This window comes from Onychostruthus taczanowskii, unplaced genomic scaffold (genome assembly GCF_017590055.1).
Source record: "Onychostruthus taczanowskii isolate IOZ18803 unplaced genomic scaffold, ASM1759005v1 scaffold54, whole genome shotgun sequence".
Lineage (NCBI taxonomy): Eukaryota > Metazoa > Chordata > Aves > Passeriformes > Passeridae > Onychostruthus > Onychostruthus taczanowskii.
In genome coordinates this window covers 1141853-1169810 of record NW_024503013.1, presented here as the reverse complement: position 1 = coordinate 1169810, position 27958 = coordinate 1141853, and the positions used below count along the sequence as shown (strand labels likewise).

General features: G+C 37.1%; 1 protein-coding gene across 1 annotated transcript in view; it reads left to right on the top strand.

Moving 5' to 3' along the window:
• The window catches only part of SLC36A4 (solute carrier family 36 member 4), an 83811-nt gene extending 56567 nt beyond the window's left edge, over positions 1-27244 (top strand). Inside the window, 1 exon segment of the mRNA XM_041417052.1 lies at positions 24294-27244. Coding sequence (XP_041272986.1) covers positions 24294-24601 — 308 coding nt within the window. The 3' untranslated portion in view covers positions 24602-27244.
• The last annotated feature ends 714 nt before the right edge of the window (positions 27245-27958 follow it).

Here is a 27958-nt window from a genome sequence, read left to right as displayed (position 1 = left end):
CTTCCAATAACAACAACAACAAAACCTGGAAAAAATTAGATAAATAACACCTGTATATAAGCACTTCCATTATACAAATAAAAACCAAAACAGTCTTTTCATGAAGACATGAAAGCAAATCTAGAGTCATAGGACAGTGGAGGTAGGAAGGAGGGCACCCCGGAGGAGCTTGTGAGCCCTGTTGTCGTGCTCAGGGGTTTTTGTGTACCTCCAAGGATGGAGACTACACAGCCCCTTTGGGTGACTAACTCTGGTGTTGACCACTGTCACAGTGAAGATGTTGTTTCTCATGTTCAGGAAGAGATTCTTGTATTTCAGTTGTGCCTGCTGCCTCTTGTCCTCTGACTGTGACACTTCTGGCTCTGTATGCTTTGCTTGCTCCCATGAGGTAAGTGTGCACAATGACAAGGTCATCCTGAGACATCTCCACTCTGAGCAGTGTCTCTCAGCTCTCTCAATAATACTCAATCCTTGAGTCATCCTCTTTGTGGCTCTTAGTCAAACATGCATCAACCAGTATGTTTGTGAGCTATGCAGGTGTACATCCTTTGAGTCTAAAAATACAATTTTAAAATGCATTTAAGCATTTTAAGAGCAAACTTTCTTTAGATCTCAGTTCTCCTTGTTCTTAAAGCTAATGCAATACTTTGAAAATTCAGCCTAACTCTTGGAGACTTTTGAAATAAAGAAGAGGATGGGTTCAGAAGAGTAAATATGAGATTTAGTTGAAAAAGCAGTACATTTTAAAATCCCAGTATTTCCTATATGAGATTATGAGTCACAACTCAGTGGAACATTTGTTAGATAGAGCAACATAGAAGCCCTTAAGACATCTTTATTAGTGAACGAGGTGTAGGACACAAGATAGCCAGTTCCTTAAAACTCCTCATAAAAACATAAGGGGAGTTTATGGCCAGTCAAATAGTAAGGTATATATGGTAGAATGTGGCTAAATTATAAATTCTCTTTATTTATTGGCCAGGTTTGTAAGATGACAGCATTTTAAGGAATGAAAGCCTGCAATTAATATAGCCTAGATCTAGACAATTATCTCATTTTCTGAAGTGCTGAGCCACACAACAAATGTAACTGAAGAAAAGTGGTGATTGCTTGGTGATTGACATTTCTGACATCCAGTAGATATTTGAATATTGTTTTCACAGTTTAGTTCCTGATACCTGTCAGTGAGGAACATTACTACTCTGAGGTTATTCAGCAAATTTGAAGCATCCAGCCATAGTTAACAAGACAGATTTGATCCTTCAGCTTTGCAGTAATTTGGAAGTGTTTTCAAAATCAATACATGCACTGAACAGCAGAGGTAATAAAAGGATTTAGCTCTCACAGAGTGCTTGCAGGTGTTGGACTCATGTCTGTCATGCTTTACAAGTGCTTGTAGTTTCTGAGTGGTTCCTGCTAGTGAAGAGTAGGTACACATTCCTGTGCCATTAGATCTGGAGCTCCATAGCACTGGTCTGCTCCAGGCTGCTCTTTCTCCCGGCCTCTTAAAGAGGATAATGCTTTTCCCTTTCCATAGCATATTTTTCCTTTAACTGCTGGTTCCTGTTGCCTTGAGACCTCCATAGGCAAAAATGAGTTCTGGAGCTGAATCCATTCGTTCCTATTTATGTAGACAGTGGAGATGCTGTTGCAAGAGGAAACTAGGAATATTTTGCTACCAGAAAATGTTACAGCTTCCTGATTAGTTGCTTGTTATCTCTCAGAAAAGATTCAAAATTGCATACATAAAAACTTTTAAAATCTGCTGTTTTGGTATATGTTAGAACTCCACAACATTTTAGCTTAATTTTTTCTGAGTCACACAGATGTACCCTATGTAGCTTAAATCACAAGAGCAGACTCATTCAGTTCAACATTAGATACTTCCCTGTTGTGCTAAAATAAGGAGCATCTCTGCCATCAGCATCCTTTGGAGGGGACAAATGCAATTTCAAATCATAGAGGAGCTCAACTCTGCTTTGAGGGATGTGACCTCTCACACAGGCAAAGCAGTCATTGCAGCAGAATGTTGGAGAAACAAGATAATAATTACTAAAGTGAAATACATGACTGCAAATAGAAAAGTACACAAACATTTCATTTTAAAAATACACCTAAAACATTCTCAAGGTTGTTTTGTTTACATAAGCATATTTCATGAAATATCTTGATGATGACGCAAATGGTATGTAGAGGTGCTTCTTGTGAGTGAATCAGTCTTCCAAATTCAGCCCACTTAAACTTGGTACAGGAGTGTACTCTCAGGCATATGAAAACTCCTTTAATTTTCTAGTGGTGTAGCTAGATCTTAATGTGGTCTGCTTTTCATTACATGAAGAGCCAATTCTGCTATTTTCTTCGCTTTTCTGGTAAAGTGTCTGGATTTTAATTCTTTTAACAGTTACTGCGTTTTGTCAGATGGCCATGACAAACAACAAGAGGATAGTTGGTCTTGTTAAAATGGTGAGGGTTGAAGTGCCTCAGTCACAGATTACTGAGTTTTCTCCACTTTTGCAATACTGTGATGAAATTACATTACAATTACAATTTTCCAAAGGCAATTCCAGTGTGAAAAATTGATGCTGGAGCTTCACATGCGTCATGATTGTAGAGCACCTTGCAAACATGAGTTAGATAAACATCACTTTTACAATAGATGAAAGATTTGTAAAATACTATTGGGTTTGCAAATTAGCCTGCTCTCAGAAAATAGCAGCAACAAATTTTTTTAACCCAAAATAATTTACAGTACATTGTTTAGTAGTTAGGTGAACAAACATAATGGAAAAATTTAAGTATGGTGATGATTTACATCTGATTGCTCAATTTGTAGGAACACACAGAGGAGAAGCCACAGAAGCGAGGTGTCCCATAGTGTGCTGAAGCAGAGCTGTAGTGTGAGTTTTAGGAGCAGAATGAATTATCAATAGAAGTTCTCTGGGGAGAGATTTTCAGCAATTCTGTGAAACTGTTCATTTCAAACCCTTGTTCTCCAAATGGTTTTGTACTATCTCATACTGTGATTTTTTTTAATGACGTGAAAGTCTTCATTGGCATCACTTACGCCATACACAAGTTAGAAAAGACATTTATGACAGAATATTTGTGAGATCTTTCATTGCTCTCAAGTTAGGAATTACTATTCTGCAAGAAACATATGATGTACTGAGATCTATGGCATCATTGCTGCATGTTTTAATTCAGCTTCTTAAGCAAATAAATGAAACTGAAAATCTTCCCAGGGATTTCTTACTCATAATCAATCATGATTTCTAAGCATATCTACTTTAGCTGATAAAGGATACTTTGGAACATTGAAATAATCATGGACAGATGGGCAGATCTTTCCTGCACAAAAAGAAATAAAATATAATTGAAACTAAATAATTTTCCTACCTTATCCTATTACAGGGGAGCTAAAAAACTCATTTTGTGAAGTTCTGTGTCTTGGTAGATGAAATAAGCAAATAAAAGGATGAGAGAGAAACAGGTGATATGTATCTACCCCAGTCCTTACTAACTATAATGCTTCTGAAAGCAGAGACATTTCTTGAGGTGCTTTTGTAAAAAAACATAGTGATAAACATAAATAGATTTAGTATGCTTTCTATCCATCACATTCCTGTTGAGAGAAGACCCCAGAACTATGGCATCCTGAGGGAACAGGTGTGTATAATTTGTGTATTAATTATCACTTCATTGATTTAAATTGAGTTATTTGAGAGGCTCTCATTTACATTGGAAAATGTGGTGGAAACTTATTCTTCTTGTACTCAGATGGGAAGGAAAGCTGTGATTGCCCTTATACTGGCTTTTCAAGGTACCCATGGAAGGCAGAACTTAGTGCAAATACCTGTGGAGGACTAAACTTTCTAAGGTTGATAAGGAAGTATTTAAAGCTAGTGTGAGTAGTGTGGTGATGGGAGCTGTCAGTATAGATGCTTCCTTAAGTTGGAAATGGGGCATGGGATTTTAGTTTTTTTTAATTGAAGCAAATGGGAAGGAAAGTGATAAATATGCTACACTTCAGTGTTTTATATTTTAATCAAATCCTGCAGCTAGAAAATGAGCATTTACCAAATTGCTCTCAAATAAAACTTAGGAATCATGATTTTTCTTAGTGTTTCTTCCAGCCTTTTTTTCCTGCTGATTAAATACATTTTTGTCAGTATGTTAGTGTGAATGCTGAAAAATTGCATGGATTTTGACCTGGAAAATTTGGTATTATTTGAAAACAGTCAAGCACATTCAATGTGCAGCATGCAGTTTTGTATTCAAGTCTGGTCTCAAATTGTGTTATTTTGTATTCTGTAATTTTGCTATGAAGCTTTGACATTATGAAATCAAGAAATCAAGATTGTCTGTACAGTCTTGATCCTTCCTGTTATTAAAAGAGCAAATTATATTCTATATATACAAATATGTATATTGCCTACATACACTTGGTTGTCAAAGATTTGTGAAAAGCACTTGAGGACTGCAACAAGCACTTATGTTAATGATTGAATGTAAGAGTTCCCACTCTCACAAATGGACCACTAAGGCATGAGTTTGTCCATATTATGATTTCAAGACCAGGCCCTTAAACATTCATCTATGCAATAAGGATACAGAATGCATTCCTTGGTTTATTTTGAACTTCTGCTGTTTGGAGTGCTCTCATCTGTCCCTGGTGCAGCTAACATAGGAAGGGAGGTTTGTCTTCCTATAAAAATATTGCACATTTATTGAAATACCTTGGATGGAATGGGACTAATACCTTAACCCAAGTCAAAATCACAAAAGTCTGTTGGAGTAAGAAGCAATATTCTTTCATTTTAAGCAAATGCTTATGAGCCAAAATAAATAGGCTTATCAAGCTTTATTTTTCATTTCCTGCCCGAGTCTGTCAGGATTTTAGTCATTGAATTTTTGAAACATCATCCTCCAGAAAATCTAACTGTATTTCTACATTTTCTTTTCTCCTAGTGCAGACTAATTACTTTTCATAATGTTCTCATCACCTGTCTGCTCTGCATGTTAATTAACTGTTGTTTAAATGTTCACTATCTCTACTCAGCATTTCAAGGTTTGACTTCATTACTGCTGAATGAAGCATTCCAGTTCCTGCAATTGTCTACTCAGCCAAAGATTCAACATTCTAGAATTGGGAAAATATAGCTTCCAATTCGATCTCCATAAGTAGGCCAAATATAAAAATTTCAAATATTAAACATACAATTGAGAAAGTTTAGATGTGTATGAGACAGGTTTTTTTGTAGTGCTTTTCTCTTGCTGTCCTTGGATATTGCAGATCTTGGATGATTTACTTTTGTTCTTCAAGTCATGCTGCTCTGTGTCTGACACTTATGTTAAATGCTGTCATTCAGACACTTGTCATGAATTATCCTTGTGCTGATACATGTAAGTCATCTTTAATTGCAGTTTATGCATAGGAAGCAATTTAAGGCTTGATGAGGTGCCTAAGGGGTGTTTAGCTTTGACTGTATGAAAACATAGCGATTCACATTTACACAGCCTGATACTTTGGTGCAGCATGCCAACGAGGTTTATCTCATTAGTTTGTCTTACACAACTGCAGGTGGTCAGGCTCTGAGGAAAGCAGTCAGATTATTTAGATGCCATAACAGATACAATACAATACCACACAGATACAATACTGAGGAGGTTTGATGCTGACTATTTTTGAAGACCTGTGTTGGAAAATTTGGCCGCAGCAAATCAGTTGGATAAAATTCTGTTGCACTGATTTCAGTCTTTCTGCAGTTGAGTATACATCTGAACCAGCTGTGAAGTAGCTTTAATCCAATTTCTTTGAAAGTTCCTAGTATTTATTTTTTTTTTTTAATTTAAATGATCCATTAAAACAATTATCAGTGCAAACTGCTATGTTCTAAGGTCATACTATAATGCTGTTGATTTTGTCCCACACTTTGGGGTTTGTTGTTAGCAAAACTGAGTAAGGTCAACCATAAGTATTCCAATCTGCAGGATAATGTGGTAACATGAAACTAGGTAAAGTTTAGACTATTTAATATCCAGTACCATAAAGTATTTGGTTAATTACAGAGCATCAAGAGAACGTAATGAATACACATGATTATGAAGGGCCACAGCCTCTAAGTTTATTTGAATTTTTTTTGTTTATTTGATATAGATGAAAGTATTTGATAAAAACAGCTACAAAGCTTTTATGACTTTTGAATATGAATCTGTTGAGAAAACAAACAGATTGTGTCTCTTAATATTCAGAAAGATTTCTCTGTTGGATATGTGTGACAGTGTTAGGGATATTGGCAGTTGTGCTTAGGCAGACTTCTTTTAAGGTACAGACTAGATAGCTGAAATTTCAACTTGAGTTGAAATTCAGTGTGATCTATGAGGGAACAGAAGAAGCAGGATGTGTCTCATCCTTAATATTATTCTCAAGCTGATAACTAAATATTAAATTGGATTTTGAAGAAAATCAAACAAGCTCATTGAGCTTTACGTTTTTTTCTGTCTTTAACATATTAAAAGCTTGAAAGATGACCAGAACTTCCAAGTTCTATTCCACTCTCTTTACAAAGAGTTACTGTGTCAGCACTTAGGTTGTTGTTATTAAGCGTGCTTATTTGGAGCATGTTTGACTGGGAGCATTCTGCAGCTGCTACATCACACATTGCATAGTCAAGCCTCAACTAAGCACTGCTGCAAAGTTGATTGCAGCTTGTCAAATATTGCAGGATGCTCCTCTGTACTTATTGAAGTAGATATTTTCTAAATGTAGGGGTTTCCTGCAACACCACTAGATTTCAGAAGTTTCTATTTTATACAATTTTAAACTGTATTATTATACAGGAAAAGCCTTTCTTTAAATTGAATTTTGTTTTCTTGAATGGAGAAGTGAAATGATTTTGGATCATTTTCGATATCATTTCTAAAAGGCTTCACTTTTAGTGTACAATTTTATAGGCAGTTGAACAATAATGTAGAGTAGGCTGCCTTTTTATTTCTGACACTATATTTTGTCAGACTTATACTATAAAAACAGTTTGTGTTGAAGTAGGCAGCCATTTTTTGTCCTGATGTGCAAATACTGCCTCTTATATGTAGCTTTTTGTTTGATTATAAATTCTGCATGGCAGAGACTTCTGGTATAAAGGAACCTGTGCAAAAGCACAATTCTGCATCAATTTTATTGTATGTAGAATTAAAAATAAAATTATGTCTTTCTCATAGTATTTCCATGTTTCTCTGTTGATACCTATTTATACTAAAACTGCCTGAAGTCAGAAATGAGATTTTTGTTCACTGAAGACATGAGAAATTTTCTGTAAGGAAATAGACCTGTGTGAAATAAAATTGAAATGTTTTTTTTTTTTTGCATTTATCACAATGAACTCTTTCCACAACTATATTTTAGATGTCCAAATATTTATCATCACAGTATCTTACCTTATTACATTTATCGTCACTCTGGCATTTTCCTTCCTTGAGAATAATTTTCCTTTTGTTTCACCTCTTTCCATCTCCATTTCTTTTAATGTAGCTAATTCAGGGCTTTCAGAAGAGCGTTAGTATGGCAACAACCGAATCAGCTGATGTGCTGTTTTCAACTACTCATCTTGATGCAGCTTTGTAACTGTTTGACACTCAGTACATTGAATTGAAAGTGACAAGCCTGCCAGTAGTAAAAGTGTCTGTTGAGATCAAAAAGTGAGCTATGTTTCTCTCAGGAAGCCATTTAAACTGCAGTAGGACTACATGATGCAGTGCTCCTGATGGCCTCCATCTGGGTACACACACTTGAATGGTTTGGTTGGAAGGGACCTGAAAGACCATCTCGTTCCAATCCCTTGCCATGGGCAGGGACACTTTCCATTAGAACAGGTTGCTCAGAGCCCCATCCGGCCTGGCCTTGAACACTTCCAGGCGTGGAACCTGTGCCAGTGTCTCACCACCCTCACATTAAAGAATTTATTCTTAGTATCTAATATAAACCCACTCTCATTCCATTTAAAACCATTACTCCTCGTTCTTGTCCTTGTTCACTACATGCCATTGTGAAAAGTCCCTCTCCAGCTCTTTTGTAAGCCCCTTTTAGGCATGGAAGGTGCTAGAAGGTCTCCTCAGAGCCTTCTCTTCTCTAGGCTGAGCAACCCCAACTCTCCCACCAGTGTCTAGGCTTTTCCTCATAGGAGAGGTGTTCCATCCTTGTGATCATCTCTGTGGTCCACCCTTGGGCTTGTTCAAATAGGCCCACAGCCTTCTTACATAGGGGGTTCCAGAGCTGATGCAGCACTGCAGGTGGGTCTCTCCAGAGCAGAGGGGCAGAATCCTCTCCCTGTCCCTGCTGCCCACGCTGCTCTGGATGCAGCCCAGGACACGTGTGGCTTTTTGTGCTGTGAGTGCCCATGGCTGGGTCATGTCCAGCCTCTCGTCCACCAGCATTCCCAAGTCCTGGGCAGGGCTGTTCTGATCTCTTCATCCCCCAGCCTCTGTTGGTACCAGAGATTGCCCCAACACAAATGCAGCACCCTTAAAAAGACCTCCTGAGGTTTCTGTGGACCCATTTTTTGAGCTTTTCCGGGTCCCTCTGGATGGCATCCCATCCTTCAGGAGTGTCAGCTGTACCACTCGGCTTGGTGTCATCTGTAGGCTTCCTGAGCATGTGTTCAATCCCTTTGTCAATGTCATCATCAATTAAAAAAAAATCTTAAACATTGTAGGAAAGATTAAAGCTATTCTGAGACAAAACCTTTTTTGTGGTGTTCAGCAGAGCACATAGTTCAGGAATAAGTTGTGCCAAACTGATTTTGGTATGGAAGTTAAAGATGAAAAAAATGTAGTTTTCTGATGGAGAGGTTTTGATGTAAATTGAACTAAATTCGAATTAAGTATAGAATGACCACAACAATAGAGGTAAAATCAATAAAAGAATAAAAGAATTCTTTTCTAAAGATAAAGCTATCATAGTTGTAGTATAATTTACATAGTGGTCTTTTAGTGGTGTCTTAGTGGAGCAGCCATCTGAAGTGATTGCTTTTATCATGCCCAACACCCTCCTGTAGGTTGGGTTTGGGATTGCATTGTTACTAATTTTCAGTGTATTCGTATTCCATTGTCCTTTCAGTGATAGGTTGCAGCTTGCACTTCAGAAATTCTTAAAAATCATTTCTTCTTCCTGATCTCTTGCTTTTCTAGCTTAATCCTAGCCTACACAGCTCAGGATAAACTCTAATCAATGGTGATTTCGTAACGTAAAAATGAAGCTGAACTACTTGCAGGGCAGGGGTGAGTCAGCGAAGAGAAAACAAACTTCTGAAAGTATTGTACAGACAGTGTCTGATGGCCTAGGGAAATGAAGTCTCCCTAACATTTGAAAACCAGATTAGATGGCTTCTGTGAAGAGCAGGGAGCTGGGACTCGATGATCCATATGGATCCTTTCCAACTTGACATATTTTGTGATTCTGTAACTCAAAACAGATTTTCACAGAATGTGCCTGTCTTTTTGTGGAAGCCATTTTACAGCAGAAGAACAAATGGGTCCATTACCCAGGGGATGATCTCTGCATCACTGAGTTTGCAGCATTGAAATAAGCCTACTTATGTGAGCCATCTCATGAAAGAAAACATACATTTCTGAAGTTTATATTTATTTCTTTATATTTCTCTGCATAGCAAAAAAATGAAGTCTGAAGAATTTACTCAATAAAATCTTGGAAATTTTAGGCATTAGAACTCTGTCTCAGGCTGTTGTATCTTGTAACCTTTACTCTGTCCCGTGGTTGTGTTGCTGAATTGATCTTTATTTCTTACAAGTATGGGTTAAGGAAAGGCACTACATATAATTTTATATATATATAATTTTATTAGCAGTTGTATGACAATTAGCACAAATTGTTTTCCCTTTTTTAAAAGTTCTGTCTATATCTTCAGTGGCATCAATTAGCCCAGAGTGATGTGAGTGTTTGGTCAAGTGGTCTTCCCTGTGACTGTGGCTTAAAAGAAGAGTGGGATAGTCAGTTAATCCCTCTATTGATTTTGCTCTTTGCAGGCAGGATATTTATGTTGCCAGTAAAGATAAGCAGGCTAATTAGTAAGTTGGGAGATGCTGAACACTGTCCTCTCCAGAGGAGCCAGCTCAGTAAATATTTTAGTTAGGGAGTGGTGCAGCTTTGAGGAAAAATAGATACAAAAACGTTGAGCAAAACCAGCTAAGCACTATTTGCTCAATGATATTCCTCTGACTAATTGTCAGTGAAGTCTGAGTACTTAATGGGGAGACTTAAAATCTTACTTAGAATACTTTTGAAAGTAATTCAGATACAATTCCAAGTAATTTTCAGATACACACTATATAATTAAGACCTATCAAGCATTCTGCTGAGCAAGGCAGTGAATGTGACTGGGGAGCTAGGTAATCTTATGAGAAAAGGAAGCTGAAAGTTATTGTCAAGTTCCCTTCGGGAGCGTATATAAAATATGGAGCAAAATGCTAAGAGATGTTGTAACCAGTCAGATTGTTACCAGTCTTTGCAACTTAAACACACAAGCCATTTCTCCCTTGGAGTATGATTTCCTAAGTCAAACTACGAAACAAGACAAAAAGAGAACCCTGGCTCAGGCATGGCCTATGGGATTTAATTTCTCTTTGGATATGCTGTGCTCACAATAAGCTGGTAGAGGAAAATGGTCTGGCTATTTCAGCTAACTGGTCAGGGAAGTGTTTAAAGAAATGATGTGCAGACTTTCATGTTTTAGCCACAAATGCAGCACACAGAAAGATTTGACTGCTGAGCAAGAAGGAAATAATTCAGCTAAACATCTCCAGGTACGTTTTATGTTTACACATTGCAGACATTTTGTTTTGATTTTCTGGTGGTAATTATTTTTAATGCCTCTAAGTAGACCAGCAAGATACTGGCTCTAGTGACAAACTGTGGTCCAGTGAATTCCCTGCTAAGGACTCTGTCCATGTGGAGAATACACTGGAGAGCTGACACGTACTATGTGCTATATTTATGGCACTCTGGAGATCACTCAACTGACAGAGGGCATTTAGGTAGGATTTTTTTGTAAATTTAAGAGTGATAGGAAGTCTGGTTACGTTTCTGTAGCAGCACTTGTTGAAGAGCAACCTCTGCTTTTTCAGGAAAGGTAGGGGAAGTGCAGTCAGCAACAAAAGGTATGAGCTCATGTAAAAAGTGAGAAAACTGGTCATACCCATCTACATTTCTAGGTTAGCATGAGAGAGCATTTAAAATTTGAATAGCTAAATACCATATTTAATGTACAGTGAGTGAAAAAAAAAAATTGATTCTAAGTCTCTTAAAATGACGTCCAGCAGAACACTGCTGCAAAGTTGGCTTGCAACTTATTTTAAAAATACTTTCCTAATTTATTGATGAGGAAATACATTTTTCCTCAAGCATAGATAGATTGCTGTGCAGAGAGCCAAATGTACAGAGTTCTTTCAAAATACCACAAATGATAAGCAGGTTGCAAGTAAGCGTTTTGAAAATTGCAATGTAGCAAAAGTATTCCTTGAAAATGTTTGAGAGGTTTTCACTGCATATTGAAAATCGAAATAAATACTCAGGGCTATCAAAGTATAACTTTTGTGCTGGTTTGTATACCTGCATCCTAGTGCCTCTTTTTCTTTTCAATAAGGGTGAAACATTGCTTTGCATTCAATTGTCTCTTAAAAAATTACTTCATAGCTGGAATTAGTCACTCCAGGCATTTTCTTTGCTAGTGTTTCAAATAAGCATAAAAGCTAGAATATTAATGATGCCTGAGCGTTACTCATGATTTGTGGCTTGATAAGCTGATCTCACAAAGGTTTTCAAATTTCTGCCTTGTTTTTAAAGGATTGGAGAGAGGTTTCTGAGTGGTAGCAGCTTGTTGTGCTTTCTGAACTGCATTCGGTCAAAATTAGCAATTTTTTAATCTTTGTTTTGTATCATCCACCCTTATCATGTGTAATAAGCAGCAAACTCTGAGTCTTGAGAAACCAATGGAGCTGTATGAGAATTAAGTCCTCTGTGGATTGATTATAATGACTGCACCAGACTGCAGAGCTAGGACTTCAAAGATTGCGTGTCATAATAAAGGCAGCTTTAAAGTGTTAGAGAAAAATAAGGAAAAATTTATAGCATATTTAAATTAATTAAATCCTTGTAGTGTTATGGTTTTGGCATTATTGCTTTAATTTGGTTTTTTATGTATTTTTACTTCCCGTGGCTTACTGAAATACTGCAACTCACTCCAAAGAGGAGGATGCTTAGAAATGGCTGTATGACCTGCTTGTATGGATATACTTGTAAACTCATGCCGTGAAAAGGAGGGATGGATAAAACCTTGTCATTTTCTCTTTCTTCTTGTTGAAGGACTTTCTTTTTTACACTGTAATTATTGAGTGATTTGTGTCATCCAAAAAGAATCCCTTTTCTTGACAGTGTATGAAATACCTTGTGATAACAAAAGCAAGGGATAGAATCAGAATGTTCCTTAGCACAAAAACTGTTCTTCATTTCATTTGTAATAGATCCTTCAAGGTCTTTGGGAAGGGATCTCATAGACCTCTTCCTAATCTGTCAGCACTTGGTGCTGTTAAATACAGAATTTCTTCCTTTACCTTTTGGTTTTTTATACAGTATCTGAAGTACTATTTTTATCATGAACTGTAATCAATATTATATAATGTATGAAAATTACATAACAACATTTTATAAAATTAAACTGCTAAAAGTTATTTTGCTAATTAAGTATAATTAGTCAGTAAACATACTGAGTCTTTCCATCCATGAGGTAAAACACTAAACTTGCATTAAAACAAACATGGAGCATTACCACTGAGGTATGGATATTTTTTCGTGACACTGGGAGCAAAATTTTGACCTGCTGTGTTGTCTGACCATGTTAACAGTTCTTCAGATTCTCCATGGTGTTCAGCTGTGCCTAACGTATAAAATAGGGTTTCTTTCTGTGACTTCATGTTTACATTCCAGATGATCCAACCATTAGTTTTTGTTTATGCCCAGAAACCAACAGTCAATACTAATCTACCTTATCATAAGCCCCTTTTACTTAAATGCAGATCTACTATAGTTTTTTGTCCTTTTATTTATGGTGGAAATCCTCCTAGTCCATTCTGATAGCATTTGATGATACTGTTCTCCTATGAGTATTTTCATGGTTCCCTTTTCTCGTTTCTTTCATCACTTTTTTTTCCAGAGGGAAACTAATTAAATTCTTGCTCATCTGATTTATAAACAGCAGTATTATCTTTTCTAATTGAAAAAACTTGTGGCAATTTTGTGTTTCACTTGTTTTCTAAATTGATTCTTACAGTGAAAATGGTAGATCAATATTCTAACTCCATGGTTATAATCACATCCTTAAATCAATATTTGCAAAGCTATTGGCAAGGAATAAAGTGGTTTAGGTTTAGGTCTGTTTAGGTTCAGAGTAAAATATTGCTCCAACATTCAGATCAGGGTTTTGGGAACACTAAAGTAATGTAAGATCTTTCCGATACTTACCCCTCAAGGTGAATTTTGTTTTGCAAAATTACTCTATATTTGAATATTACATTATAAATAACAGTGTGGTCCAGAGCTAACAATTAAATCATTACAGGAATTTTTTTTGACAGTAAAAAGTTAGGGGCTTGATGAATTTCAAACATACTGGAATTTACCTTTTTTCTTTGCTAGTTTACAAGTAATTTTTTTAAACTAGTTTACAACTAATTGCAAATAATTGTTTAGTAATATGAGGATCACAGACAGCAAATATACATAATAATTTCCACAAGAATGTTCCAATAAATTTTAATTAAGGCCAGTAATTGTATCAAAGTATGGAGGCAGTATTACATTTTGTGAAGATTTTTTTTTTTTGTTTGCTTTATTAGTTGATATGGTGGCTATAATGTCTGCTAGTTAAAAAATTACATTATTACAAAGTAATATCTTATGCTTGATATTTAGTATTGCCTTTTATTCTGCAGGAGCTCATACTGCTTTATAAAGTATATTTACATATAATCATTTCATTGGCCACTTAAAAGCATTACCAAAGATAGAGTTGGTATGGGAAAAAAAAACACCCCTAAAACACAATGCAAAGCATTTGAGGATAGCCAGAAAAAAAGTTCCTGCTCACACAACACATGCCCAGTTTCTTATTTAGAAAAAAATAATTGAAAGGTCATTTTGTAAGTGAAAACCCAGTATTTGGGACTTAAACCTCAGTCCTTTGAGGAGCATGTCCAACCTGAGTTCCCCTATTCCTGTGTAACTGCTGTAAGCACTAGGTTATTATTTCTCATTTCCAAGGTGTAAAGATGATGGTGAGCTCTTTGAAAATTACAGATAAAGGATAATAGGTGTTGGTACAGGCTTCTGATACGCAATCACACATTTTTGTTGGGTAATGATTTACTTGGGTCACAAAAAACTACAAAAGAATGCCTAGGAGGGTGCCCCTTCCATGGGCATGCCTAGCATGCAGTGAGTGTTCTCAGACACGTGGCAAAGTGTGATCCCTGCAGGGAGCCCCAGCCTGCAGCGAGCCTGGCCGATGGGATGCTGGGAGAGGACAGGAGCTGTGCCTGGATTTCCCTGTGCTGAGCCGGAGGTGAGTTCACCCATGTGATGAAGCAAGCCGCTCTCTTTGAACTTCATTTTGTGAGGTGAAATACCAACAAATTAAGACTAAGAACATCTGCAGATGACTGCATTTTTTGATGGATTTGGACTGCAGGCCATAATTCAGTACTGTCAACACAGGGAGCTGAACCTCAACCAGCTACTGCACATGATCCTCCCCAAGAAGCCAAGGCTCTTGGCAGCTTCTTGCTTCTGTATCATCAATCAGCACAGCAGGCTTTAACTAGCCCGTGCCTGTGACACCAGCTGTTGCAAAGTATTGTTTTGGAAATGCATTGTTCATCCCACTGCAGTGTGGTTGTTAGTGATATTATCTTTTTAAGGGCATTATTTTTTAATTTACTTTGGATGCGTTGCAGCAAGCTCGCAAGTTATTTATTACTATGTCAGTAATAATAGAGTACATGCCGTATGCTATAGCTGCTAATCATACCCAAAAACTCTGCTTTTCACAGCTCAAAATAAGTAGGCCAATTCAGATATTTAAAAACAGCATGAGAATCCATGTATTTGCCTTTTATGAAAAACTTTTAACATTGTGTGAAATCAGAGTGCGGCTCCCATTTGAAAATGTCTAAAATTTCTCTGTGGAATAAAGCATTTGTCTTGTAAGGTACTTGGCACTGCTGTTATTTAAATAATGTGATGTGTAATCCAAAGTTATCAATAAGCAGGAATTAATATATTTTAAGCCATTTTCATAAAAGTACTGTGAAATATCACTGTTAAAATATCAAGTTTAATCCAGTTTTGAATCAGGATTAAAAATTAATGATGTAAATTAATGTTTACTTAAATGTGATGTCAGCTCACTTTCAACCCTGGTACTTTGTGATAGTGACATATTTAGATATTAGTGTTGCGGTGGCATTGTAATTTTCTAGGTTTAGAGAACATAATTCATGTAATCTTAAGTGATCATTTAGTGTTTTTATCAGTTACAGGAAGCTTTTACTTTCCCTACTAGCTGTAGGATTTTTACCAGCCTCCAGGTAGAGCACAAGCCATTAACAACTATTGTTTGGTCCATTGAGGTTTTTTACTTATCTGTTTTCCCTCCATTCAGACACAAGCCTCCAGGTAGAGCACAAGCCATTAACAACTATTGTTTGGTCCATTGAGGTTTTCCCTCCATTCAGACACGAGAATATTGTGGCAGACAGTGTCAAAGACCTTCCTAAAACTGAGGTAAATGACATCTACTGCTCTCCTCTCATCCATAAATCCAGACATTGTATCAAAGAAGGATATCAGGATGGTCAGACATGACTTCTCCCAGATAAATCCATTAATTTTCTGTTCCCAGATACCCTTTTCTCCCTCATGTGCCCTGAAATATGCTCCACGATGACTTTGCTCCATGATTTTTCCAAGAACCAAAGTAAATATGACTTGCCTGTATTTTCCTCTATTATTCTTTTGGCCTTTCATGACAACATTTAATTTCCCTTGTCACCAGGGATTTCCCCCAAGTTCCATGACTTGTAAAAGACAATACAGAGTAGTGTTAGAAGGACATTGGCCAGTTCTCTTCAGCACTCTTGAATGCAACCCTTCATGTTCTATATATCCTTATGGTTTGAGTTGTCTAAATAATCCCTGATTTAATCTTCATCTCCTAATGGAAATTCTTCTTATTGAGGGCTTTCACTGACACCAGGGCTGGGGGGCTGACTGAGGCCAAGGCAGCACTGGATACCTGAGCCTTTGCTGGGTGTGCTGTCACTAAATCCCACACTCCATCCAGGAGCATCACTTTCTTCCTTACAGCCTTTTGTTGTCAGTGTGGTTGTAAAAGCTTTTCTTACTGCCTGTAGCATCCCTTAAATGTGTCTGTTTAGTAGAATTTCCTGAGACCATCCAGACTTCTCCATGTGATGTTTCTAAATGCCTCTTTTACAGTATGTCCTCACTTAAATCTCCTCTTTGTGGTTTTTCTTAGTACCGAGCTCTGTCATGAATTCTCAGATTAAGCAGACTGGTCTGGTGCACTTCCTTGTTTGGAAATTCTGCAAATTAATGTGTTCCTGCTGGTGGAAGCTGTAGCACATATAAACAACCCCTGCTCCCCAAAAACATAGGTTAGAGACTCAGAAGTTTCTTAAAGGCTATTTAGAGCATTATCTCCTTGTTATGTTGTTTTTTTAATACTTGGTGAGAGGAGGGAGGGCTAACTTATTCTGTTGCTTAATATATTGTTTAGTCCTGAGATAGTGATTAGAGAAGATAATTTACCTGGCATGATTGTTACAATTTATGGCACCCTGATTCATTCTGTTACTATAAAAGGATTCCAAAATAACAGATGCTTCTTGTCATCTTAATCATCTGTTTCTTCAATTATCTTTATTAAAGAAATGTAAAATTTTATTATGAAACAGGAAAAGAAGCCTGAAGGATAAAGATAAGTAAATTTTACTATTCCTAAAGGTGTCTTTGCAATGTTTCTCCTTCATATTTATGTATTTATGGAGCAAAATATATTAGCTTGAGATTAAAGCTAAGTATATTCAATTTAATCTTCACCACATTATTTCTTGCTTTATGTAGTAATCAAAAGGTATATAATGAAAATTTTATTTTCAAGGATAATGGCAAGACAAACTTTTTAATATAAAAAATTTAATACAAAATTATTTGAATTTATTATTATTTTTGTTATGAAACAACAAAGTAGCAGCCATGTATCCCTGCTTACTTTCCTGTGGGATAGCTTGATATATACAGTGCAGCCAAGAGAAAGATTGGGGAGTATGAGTGGTGATGGTGAATATTGGAAAATACCACTCTTCAGCATCATTGGAAGCAGCATGGCTGGCTCTTCAAGGCTTAACCACTCCTGCTGACTCTTTTCTTCACCTCTACTCTCTGTAGCAAAAACAGTCTTGTCCTTGGATAAGCAAACATTAATTTTTGCTTGCGTGGTTCAAAACCTTTCAGCTGTCTCAGAGCCACAAATTATTTTGAGAGAGTGAGACAAAGAAGACAAAAGTTCAATTGTGGACTCATTTCTGGCGAGCCTGTAGAATCAGAAGGAGACTGCCAGTGGGAAGTGTCAGTACTCTTACGGTCTAGGATCATCCATTTGGAGTTCAGTATTACTGAGTTTTGGTGTATGCTTTGCATTCATTCCTTGAATCCAGAAATGCATGTTGACAGCTGGCTGCATTATTTCACTGGGGAGTGTCTAAAAAGATTTTTTTATGATAAAGTATTAGCAGCAAAGCTCGGATAAATTTACTGCAGAGACAAATTAATAAATAAAATGCTTCAGATCTGACAGCCTGAAACAGGTGCCATTTCTGACCACATGGATTGTAGTTAACTAAATGGTCAAATACATTTGCACCTAATCTGGTGTGTGCTGTGCCAAGCATGTCTGCTTGCTGGTTTTATGAAGATCACTTGGTACTGCAGCTCAGGACAAACTGCAGCGTGAGGACATTCCTTGGCCTCTCACAGCCTGGTTTTCTTGGTGTGTCGCCATCCGAGGGGGTTCTTAGTAAAAACGCATTAATTCTGAAGATCTGATGGGGACAGCCAGAACAGGATGAGGAGGCTAAGCTGTCATTAACTACCACTTGGACATTTGGCTCAGAGAGAGAAGTCAGTCTGGGTGGTCCCAAGGAGGAGAGTAGGGGAAGAATTGCATCGTAGCTGTGTCACTGCTGCTTCATCCTTGTCCCTGTAAAGCCACACCTGCTCACACAGCCTCCTCCTGCACTGGATTGTTGTGACAGTGGATTTTGCTGAAAATGGGTGCAGGTTGTGGAAGGTGAAATCTGAGCTAACTTCACTGCCTGAATTTTGGGGTTGTATAGAACACAGACAGCTTAAGGGGAGTGATTTTATTAGTGGAGCAAGGGGGGAATGCTGCCTTGAAACAGGTGTCTCATACCAGTGCTAAGTGCCAGTCCTTTGCCCTGGCTGTACGTATTTTAATTAACCTGGTAAGAAGAGTGGACTCAATGCTGCTATTAAATTGGTTTTTGGTTGGGTGTCATTCTTCATGTATCTTTCTGCTTAAGGAATAAAAATAATAAAAACCCTTCTGATAACAGTTTTGAAATCTTGGATGCAAAGTGCTGTAGAAACTGAATTTATTTACATGTTTGAGAAAAGTTGGGGGTCTGGGGAAGGGATGGATCTGCCCATTACCTGCTGTGTGTCAGGGCAGTGTCCTGTGTCACCTCTCCTTGTGAAGGGAGGATATTGAAACCATCTTCTCCTGTGTGAGTCTGGTCTTTCCTACTAGCACAGGACAAAGCAATCAAAAATGTGGTGGTGTAGTGTGAGGGCAAGTGATGTGAAGTACTTTATGTTTCTGTCTCTCATACTGTGTGTTACAGGAAGATAGTGATGAAGGAGTTTTTCATTCCAAAGGGAACAAAGCCAAACTAATGATGTGTGTGGTTGTCCTGTGTGCAAGCTGTCCCTCTTTCTCTCCAATGTGCAAGTAGAATTTGTCACCTGGTAGGATAACTGCAATGTGTCTTCTGCTTTGTTCCTTTCCCCATTTAGTTTTGGTTTTGAGATTGAGCAAATTTAAAAGTGTGCTTTTTAGAAAATTGGATGAAGAAAATTATTTTTTTGTGAAGCCAATCTACATAGATTTTTTAAAAATTATCTTCTGTATGTATCTTGTAGTCTTAATGTCTCAACAGCTGAGACAAACACCACCTAAAACTGTTTGTTAATTTTAATTTTTTAGCAAAATATAAAGTAAAATTATACCAGAATCTTTAACTAAAAACCTTTTTTTAAGCTGCATGTATCAACACGTAAATTATTCACAAATGTTCTTAAGTTATTATTTGCATTGGTGTATCTGCAGATAGGTAACAGTTTCTACTTGGTCTCATATTCCTTTGTACGTATGTATCAAAACAGTTTGGTTTCCACTGTGGAAGGCATTCTTTTTTATTAATTTATATGAGCAAGTTCTCATGGAAACATTAGATTTTGTTAGACTTTGACAATTATTTTTAAAAGGTGAATAGTTTTAATTGTGATGTAGGACTTGAGAAGATGATTTTATCTTGACTTGACAGTTGTCCAGCCTGCACGTGTCTGCTCCTTACATCCAAACTGGCTGAGCCTTCTGGGGCAGTCCATATCAGAGAAATGTTTTTCCATTCTCACAGGAGATAAAAGACAAAAAACTTGGGCAATGTGGAGGGAAGTGTTGCAGAAAAGGAGGAGGGAGTTGGAAGAAAATATGCAGGTGCTGCATTAAGGAAGGGGATCCAGGAAACACTGCAGTAGGGGGAAGGGAAGAAAAGGATGCCAGATTGAGTGGCTGAGCACTGCTGCGGTAAAGAAGGATGGACAGAGAGGGCAGCCTGGGATATTAGATTAGGAAAGAGTATTCAGGCTGATATTTTGAATTGCTATTTTACCTACAGGCAGAATTCTTGGCAATTTTAACTCCCAGAAGGGACTCCTTCCTTGCCATATCATAGACATCTGTGTGCTAAGAATACAATTTTGTTTTGTTTTTGCAAGGTCATATGGATGTCAGACACCCATCTTTAACACATCAATGTTATAGCCTGCTCTCTGGTCCTGGAAAAGTGGTACAAATAGAAAGTTTGGTGTATGCTGGCTTCCTGCAGGACAGGGGCCTCCTCAGCACTGTCACTGCCTTTGAAGAGAACTGGTTGTATGTCACTTAAGAGAATTATTTTGCTTTTCAGCTATGTGAAGTTACCACTCCCTGGTAATATCCAACATTTTTTGTACTTGAGAAGCACACAATCTTTTTGACTATGCCTATTTATAAAACCTGCTGTTAGGACAATTTGTTTGGTCCATGCTACTGATCTGGTAGTGTATGTACTACTTCTTTTTTTCAGATGCAACATTTGAATACCACTGACCTGTTTGGGTTTTTTTTGGTCAGAATTATGTTTGAATACCTAAATAAAATCTAAAATGTGGTACTATCAGAAAAATAATTTATTTTAATAAGGAAATATTAAACAGCTTTATTATTGAACGAAAGGAAAATATAGCAGAAATTATTATTAGCATTTTAAATTTCAGAATTGGTTTCTGGCTTCCTAAATATGCTTATAATTTAATTAGTTCCTTCTAGAAATATGGGAATAAAGGTTTTTTTAAGTGAGCTCTGTGATTAAAGTGTCTTGATGAAGTCATAAATATGCTTTGCTTTTGAAGTATCTATGGATAGGTCCAAAGTTGTGTTCAATCTTTACTTAGATCCTGATTACAGCTGTGTCCATCCTGCTCAAGGATTTAGCATGGCATATGCATTACTTTCTGATAAAAATAAGGTAGCTCAATATTTGATTACTGAAGGAAGGAAGTATTGGGATATGGCAATCACCTATTTTACTTCATTATACCTTCATCAGCATGTATAATGCATTTTGGTTGAGTGGAGATGGCAAAACTTTGTTTCTCCCCAGCAATCTCACTGGAATTGCCTCCCAACAAGCAAGTCTAGAGAGTAATATGCTGATTCTGTAACAAAGAGAAAAAGTTGTAAAAGAAGCAGCACTACAAAATAAAGAGAATAAAATTAGGAGTATCTTTCCACTGGGGTGTTATGTCCCTTAAGAAAATCTAAACATTGTATTATAGCATTCCTCCCCTCAAAAAGTCTCAGCTGACCCAAATGTGGAACTACATAGCTGACAGAGGCTGGAGAAACCATGAGTTGTAGTTTTTGAGATTAGGTTGCAGAGTTTAAGGTAGAAGCAATATGATTATACCTCTTGTTATCTCTGCAGAATGCTTTGTTCATATGGCCCCCACTCTTTTATTCAAGCCTAAAGACAATTTAACTGTTGACCAAAAAAAAAGTCTTACTACTAATACAAAACTTATATCTTCAGCTGAGCTTCCAAACCAGAAGATATAATGAATGCTGATTAAGGGTCAGAATTTCTTCTTTACATTGTATTTTTGAAACCTACAAATGGCTGGGAAAATCGGGCTTCCTACCTGTAGGAATGCCCCTTGTTTGCTTCTGGAAAAAGCAGCCCTTTCTTAAGTCTTGAATACATTCTTTGGTAGGTAATAAACATGCATTGTATTTCTCTTGGCTTGTTAGGGAATAAATAAGACACTAATTAAAACCTTCAAACACTTTTCCAAACCTCCTCCCACAGCAATATCCAGATTCATACAAATTTGTATGAGTCAGACAAACGTTTGATGAGATTCAAATCAACACACTGCATTTTGTTTTTCTGTAACTTGAAGCAATTACAAACTACAGTTGGATTTTTTTCCAATTAAAAGACATGAAACATAGACTCATTATTTTAATAAAGCAGAGTGTTGGAATCAAAACGATGAACTATAAATTAATGAGTGCCTTCTAAACTCTGGCCACATGTGGAACTGAAAGAGGTCTATTACAGAAGTTGAAAATCTATATTTAATGAATACACCCACTACATCTATTGAATTGGCAAGATAATAAGTGTGCAGCCCTCTCTTCTACTTTAGAACAACACATTCAACATAGTCATTAGCTGAGAGTTTTACCAGACACTGCAGTACACTTCAGCTGCACTTTTCAATTACTTTTGGACTCTGTATGGCTGTTTAAGTATCACCCTTAGCAATCTGGTCTGAGTGCTCATCTTTGTTTGTACATTTGTGGTGCCTACTCTTGTGGCTTGAACGTTTCTGTCTGCAAAAGTTACAGTGGTGGGTATTTGGTGACTTTCACTAACTTTGGCATAATTCCTTTCGCACTTCATTCAGCTTTGTCCTGGATAATGCATAAACATGTGACATTTCCAGTCTTCAAATGTCACATCATGTAACAGAAGAAATTGTTTGGCATTGAGTAGGTCCATCCTAACAGTGGGATGAAAAAAACCTGTCTTACCTTTTCGTGTGTGCCAGGGTGTTTCTAAGGTTTCCACTTCTGTCTCTGCCCAGTTTTTCTTTGGCTAAACAGTGCCTCTCATATCTCTGTAGAATCCGAAAGCGTTAATAAACTATAGTCATCTCAAGCAGGAGCAAGTTAATTGATTTTTTTTTCTGGCAGATCTGTGCATGATATGTTCCTTTCAAATAGGATGAGCCAGTGAATCCACTCTCCCTCTGCAGGTTTATTCCTTTTAGTCTTAGCTTTTTATGTGAGAACTCTATAGTTAACAGGTTTCATTAAGATGTGTAGCAAACAGTTGCCAGGTAGCAGTGGACAACTGTTGTGTTCTGTAAGTGAATTTTGAGTGTATTTTCCAGTGCAGTTTTCCCAAAGTTATTCTCAATGGAGAACATGAACAGGAACATCATTTGAGTATGCTGCCTTTCATAATCACAGTGTGTCAGAATTTCATGCAGCTGGTGCCATTCAGCCCACAGCAAAGGCACTCTGCAAATAGAAAGCACAACTTCATGGTTATGCATTATAAAGCTAATACATACCTTTTGGTTTTCATCCTCACATATTTTGTGGAGATTTCCTTCCTGCTTGTTCCATTTGTTCATTACCATAAACACTGAATAACATATGGTCAGTGAAATTGCTCTAAAACCAACATGCTTTTATTTTGGCATCAGAGTGAAGAAGGGAGTTACGGAAAAGCCAAAACATATTACATGGTATTTTTGTGTGTGCTGGTGGCATTTACAGCTCTTTTCCCCTTCCCCTTTATTTATGATTGCTTCTTCATCTTGATGAGGTGTGGTGGAAAGGTGCAAACAGGCTGATGCTGTGGATGTTTACACTAATGCCTGATAGTTAAAAGGCAGTATATTCATGGAAGGGAATAAAGACATTTCTACCACATACAGGGCTCATACAGAGGCTTTTGAAAGCTGTTTTCTAATCCAGGACTGAAAACATGACACTGAGTTAATACTAGGGGACCTTGCCAGCCAAAGCAGTTAAAACCAGGAGTGTTTCTGGTCCAACATGACGGATTCTGTTTCTGTAACTGTTGTAGTTTAAGGAGGTGACACTGGCCAAGCTTAAAAGGCTGAGTGGGCCTTGTGTTCAGACTCCTCTTGGCAGGGCCGAGTTCTCATTTAGTTAACTGGACAGTTTACAGACTGAGTGCAGTTGTACAAACCAAGATTGTTCAAGTTTGTAGGTAAATATCACCTAAATGACTGTGTGACTGCCAAGTCATCAACAAGCGTTGTTAATTTTGAATAATTTTATGTGATTTTTAGATTATTAGTTATATAAATCAATAGACAGTAATATATTTTTGCCCACTGTCTCCTGAGCAGCATGCAACAACCCCTTCTACTCTTCCTCAGCTTTTATTCTTTCATCCTAAAAATCTATCAATAACCAAAAAAAGTAAAACATTTCCTTGCCATTTTATATCGTTCATTTCTCTATGATTTGCAGGCCAAATCTCTTTACCCTGTAAGTACAAGAACACTTTAACTTGATGCTCTGCCAGCTCATGCAGAAATTCAGAATTGAAACTGTGTCTCTGAGATGAGCATGAAGATGTGGGTTACTGACAAATATGTGCACTCATCTGTATAGTGCACACCACATGGAGCTGGAAAAATACTGAATGATGGAGCTGTGTAAAAAGCCTGAACCACTCGGGTATGTGTTTGCTGCAGGGTTGTTTCTTATGAGGACAGTGAATCTGAAGCCTCCATTTCTCCTGTTGTGCTTTAGGTGCTGTAGCAGTTCTGATCCCTCGCCTTGACCTGGTGATTTCTTTCGTCGGAGCCGTCAGCAGCAGCACTCTGGGACTGATTCTGCCACCTCTGGTTGAAATCCTCACATTCTACAAGGAAAACCTGAGTTTATGGACAATATTTAAAGATGTTTTTATAACTGTTGTTGGATTTGTTGGATTTTTAACAGGGACATATGTGACGGTTGAAGAAATCATTTATCCTGCATCCACAGTTCTTGCTAATGCAACAGGGAGCTTTCCTGCAGATATAAATGCTACAGACTTGGTGGTTGGGTTAAAGTAATTAACCAGGCACTGTGAAGTACTTTGTTCCTTAACAAGAAATTCTTAACTCAGGACCTGCTTTCAACTACTGGTACTGTGTAAAGAGGTACAGTTTGTAAGATGTAGGATATACATGTGAAAATACATTATTTTTTTAGAAAGTAATTATATATCTATTCTGGACTTTGAATGAAAAGTTACAAGATTTTGTTTTGTTTATCAAAGCAATATTACTTTCATGCAAAAACATTCAACATCACACATGATAAGCAGTTTATTTTTGTACATTTTGGTAACTGTTACCCTGATCCATTTTTTTTACACAATTTCTTTATCCTTGATTTCAACTATACAAAAGTATGAAATGCTGTATTTTTTATTGCCTGTGGCTTGAAGTCTGTAGACTACATATCTGTATTTCTATTGGAATATATAATAATTATTTTTGCATTCTTATGTTCTGCCTTAAGTAGTACCTAACATGCTCTTTACATGTTTTTGCTTCTTTTGTCTTTTTTGGAAGAAAAAACCAGTAAGTTCATAAGTTGGTATCTGGGTAGAAATTTGTTTTGTTTAATAAGCCTGCATACTGAGTCCCTGTGTACAATCCTGATTTTCAGGGTTCATATTTGACTTTCTGTCTCACACTTCATAGATGACTTGCACTCCAAATGTTGAAGCACTATTTTTGGTTTTGTTTTCTAAAAGCCCTATAGTTTGTGCAATAACATAACTATTTATCATACTCATTCCTGTTATGAAGAAACAAATTTTTCTAAGGAGTATTTTTAATCATAACATTCCCCCAAGAAATATGTTATGCCAAAACCTCTCCACTGTAGTCGTACAAATTAAGATGGAAATATATGTAATATTTTGCCTGCCTTCAGTGTATTCCTCAGAAATTTACCATTTGGTAATCTACCATTTGGCATTACAGTGCTAGAGTAATATACTGCTAAATATATCTATATTTATATTTTCTCTTAAGAATATTTCCACTCATCTACCATCTGGTGATTGTAATGAGCACTTTTATCTCCATGTGGATGAGGGCATTTCTGATAGGGTTTTGTTACAGCATGTAGTTTAAGCTGCATGTATTTGTTCAAGCAATAGTTCTGAGTAATGCTCTAATTCTGATTTTAGCATGGACAAAGTTAAATACTTGGCAGGCACTTGGAAGGGATGAGTCTGCCTGTGTGATACCACAGATCAGCCTTTCTTATGGAAGTGCCACAGTGGAGCAAACATGGGTAGTTAGCAGAGAAGAAAAAGGTAACTTCAGCTTTTCATCTTGAACGTTTTTTAGTCTTTAAGCTGTTTTAAAAGACATTAGATCTCAGTGTTTCCATCTGTTTCATAGTGAATCTGTTACTTACCTGACCCAAACACTGCACACATATAGAATGTATTTCTGTGCAGCATGTTTTACTTGACATGAAATATTTGTGCAAGAAACATCTTCAGTAGGACTGAGAGGATTTAAATGCAAGTTACTTTTCCTCTTGGTTTTTCATCTTTCTACTTGTCTATTGGGAGAATAAAGGGCTTTGAAGTCCTTTCATATCTGTTCTGCTTCAGTTGTGTCCTGGTGAGCAGCTCTGAGAAGGTGCTTCTACCAGGGTGCAGAAGGACTGGTCCGGTTCAGAGTTTGATGGTGATTTTGTCAGGTGCAAGTGAATACTGCCATGGTTCTGTCAATGAATATTTGCTGAGCTGGATACCTACAGCCTACAGAGGTACCCAGTGAATGAAACATATCCTTGTGAAAGTCAGCTAACTTGTTCAGAAGCTTGATAGGTTTGAGGGTTCTGATCTTAGCCATCAGACCTTGGAAAGGCTGGCCCAAATACAAAGGCGTGCACATCTTCCTGCTCTGACTGCAGTGCAGCCTGTCCAGGCACAGGTTTCCAGAGCAGTGAATGGCTACGACTGACCAGGTATGAAGTAGTGGTTTTATGCAGTTGGCCAGTGTAGCCAAGCCTAACAATGTTCTATCTTTTGAATCTTTAAAATGTTTATTAATGTATTTTGCACAGTGTCAATTTTCTCCTACAGTGTAGGATTTTTATAATTTTAACACTCATACATTTGCATGGCCTGCTCTTTCAGACAGAAGGAGTCAGGAATCAGAGTGTCCTGCTTTGGATAAGATTAAAATGTCATGTGGTAAAAAACTAAGTCTGACTAATGAGAGTGTCCTGTAAAGCATTGCCAAAGATTTAAGAGAAAGGAAATTCTGACAGAAACCTCTTCTGAATAAGAGTGTTCATTCAGCTTTTAAAGTGCTGTAATATTAGTTGCAAGTTAAGAGGCGGGGAATGAAACAGAGAGATTTCATAGGTATGGTTTACATTAAGGTATATATTTAAGATGGAAATGTACTTTAGCACAAGCTAAATTAAACTGCAAAATGTATGATTAGCTTATGTTCCTGACAAGGAGCAGAAAGCCTTTGTATTTATATACTGTATATAAACTTATATTTTACAATATAATATTGTTAACAGTTTTAATCTAATTTAATCATTAGCTGCACTGCAGGTAACTGGATAATTTTCTTGTCTGTAACTGTTCATCCTCAAGTATTGGGCAAATAAGAGGATGGGTTTGCCTGATGTTCTGTAAAACTTTAATCTTCTGTATCAATAAAACTACAAATTACCGTGCAAACTCAGTGTTATCCTGCCTGTCTCCACTACTGCATCACTAGAAGAAACAGCTGTCCTAATGCAGAATTTATCTTTGAAGTTGTCCAAGGAATGGTGACTGACATGAGACTCAGATGCAAGATCTAGAGCTGATTTTTCATTGATAACAAATCTCATTTTAAAGTCACGTAGGCAGTCCTGAAAAATCTCACCCTCTCTCCAAGGGTTTTCACCCTCTTTTCAAGGGTTTTCTCTGAGGACAGAGTTAAATTTAGGCTTCTGCATCTTTTTAGAGGTGCTGTAGTAAACAGAGGTGCTGTAGTAAATAAGTTAATTTATAAATGTAAAAAGAGATGCAGGTGTTCCCACTGAAATTCCAGTTCCTATTTAGAAAACCACAAAGAAAAATCCAGACATTTTAAAATTGGGCAAGCCTGTATACATTTGCTGTGGACTTGACCTTATCTGTAAGGATGGAGTGCTGTCTCAACATGTTGACAGAGAAGGAAAGTGGTAACTTGGAAAACTCTTGACTAGAAGTGAGGAATGAGATTAGTTGATGGACAACCTAAGAGATTCCACTCAGTTCATCTCAGGGAGAGTAAAAGCCAAGAGAGACATAGTAGAAAAGTGATTATTTTATTAATTCTGCATTAAAATCTTTCCTGATGAAGGACTAGAGAAGCTGTATACATCACTCACTACCATTCTATAATTGCTGG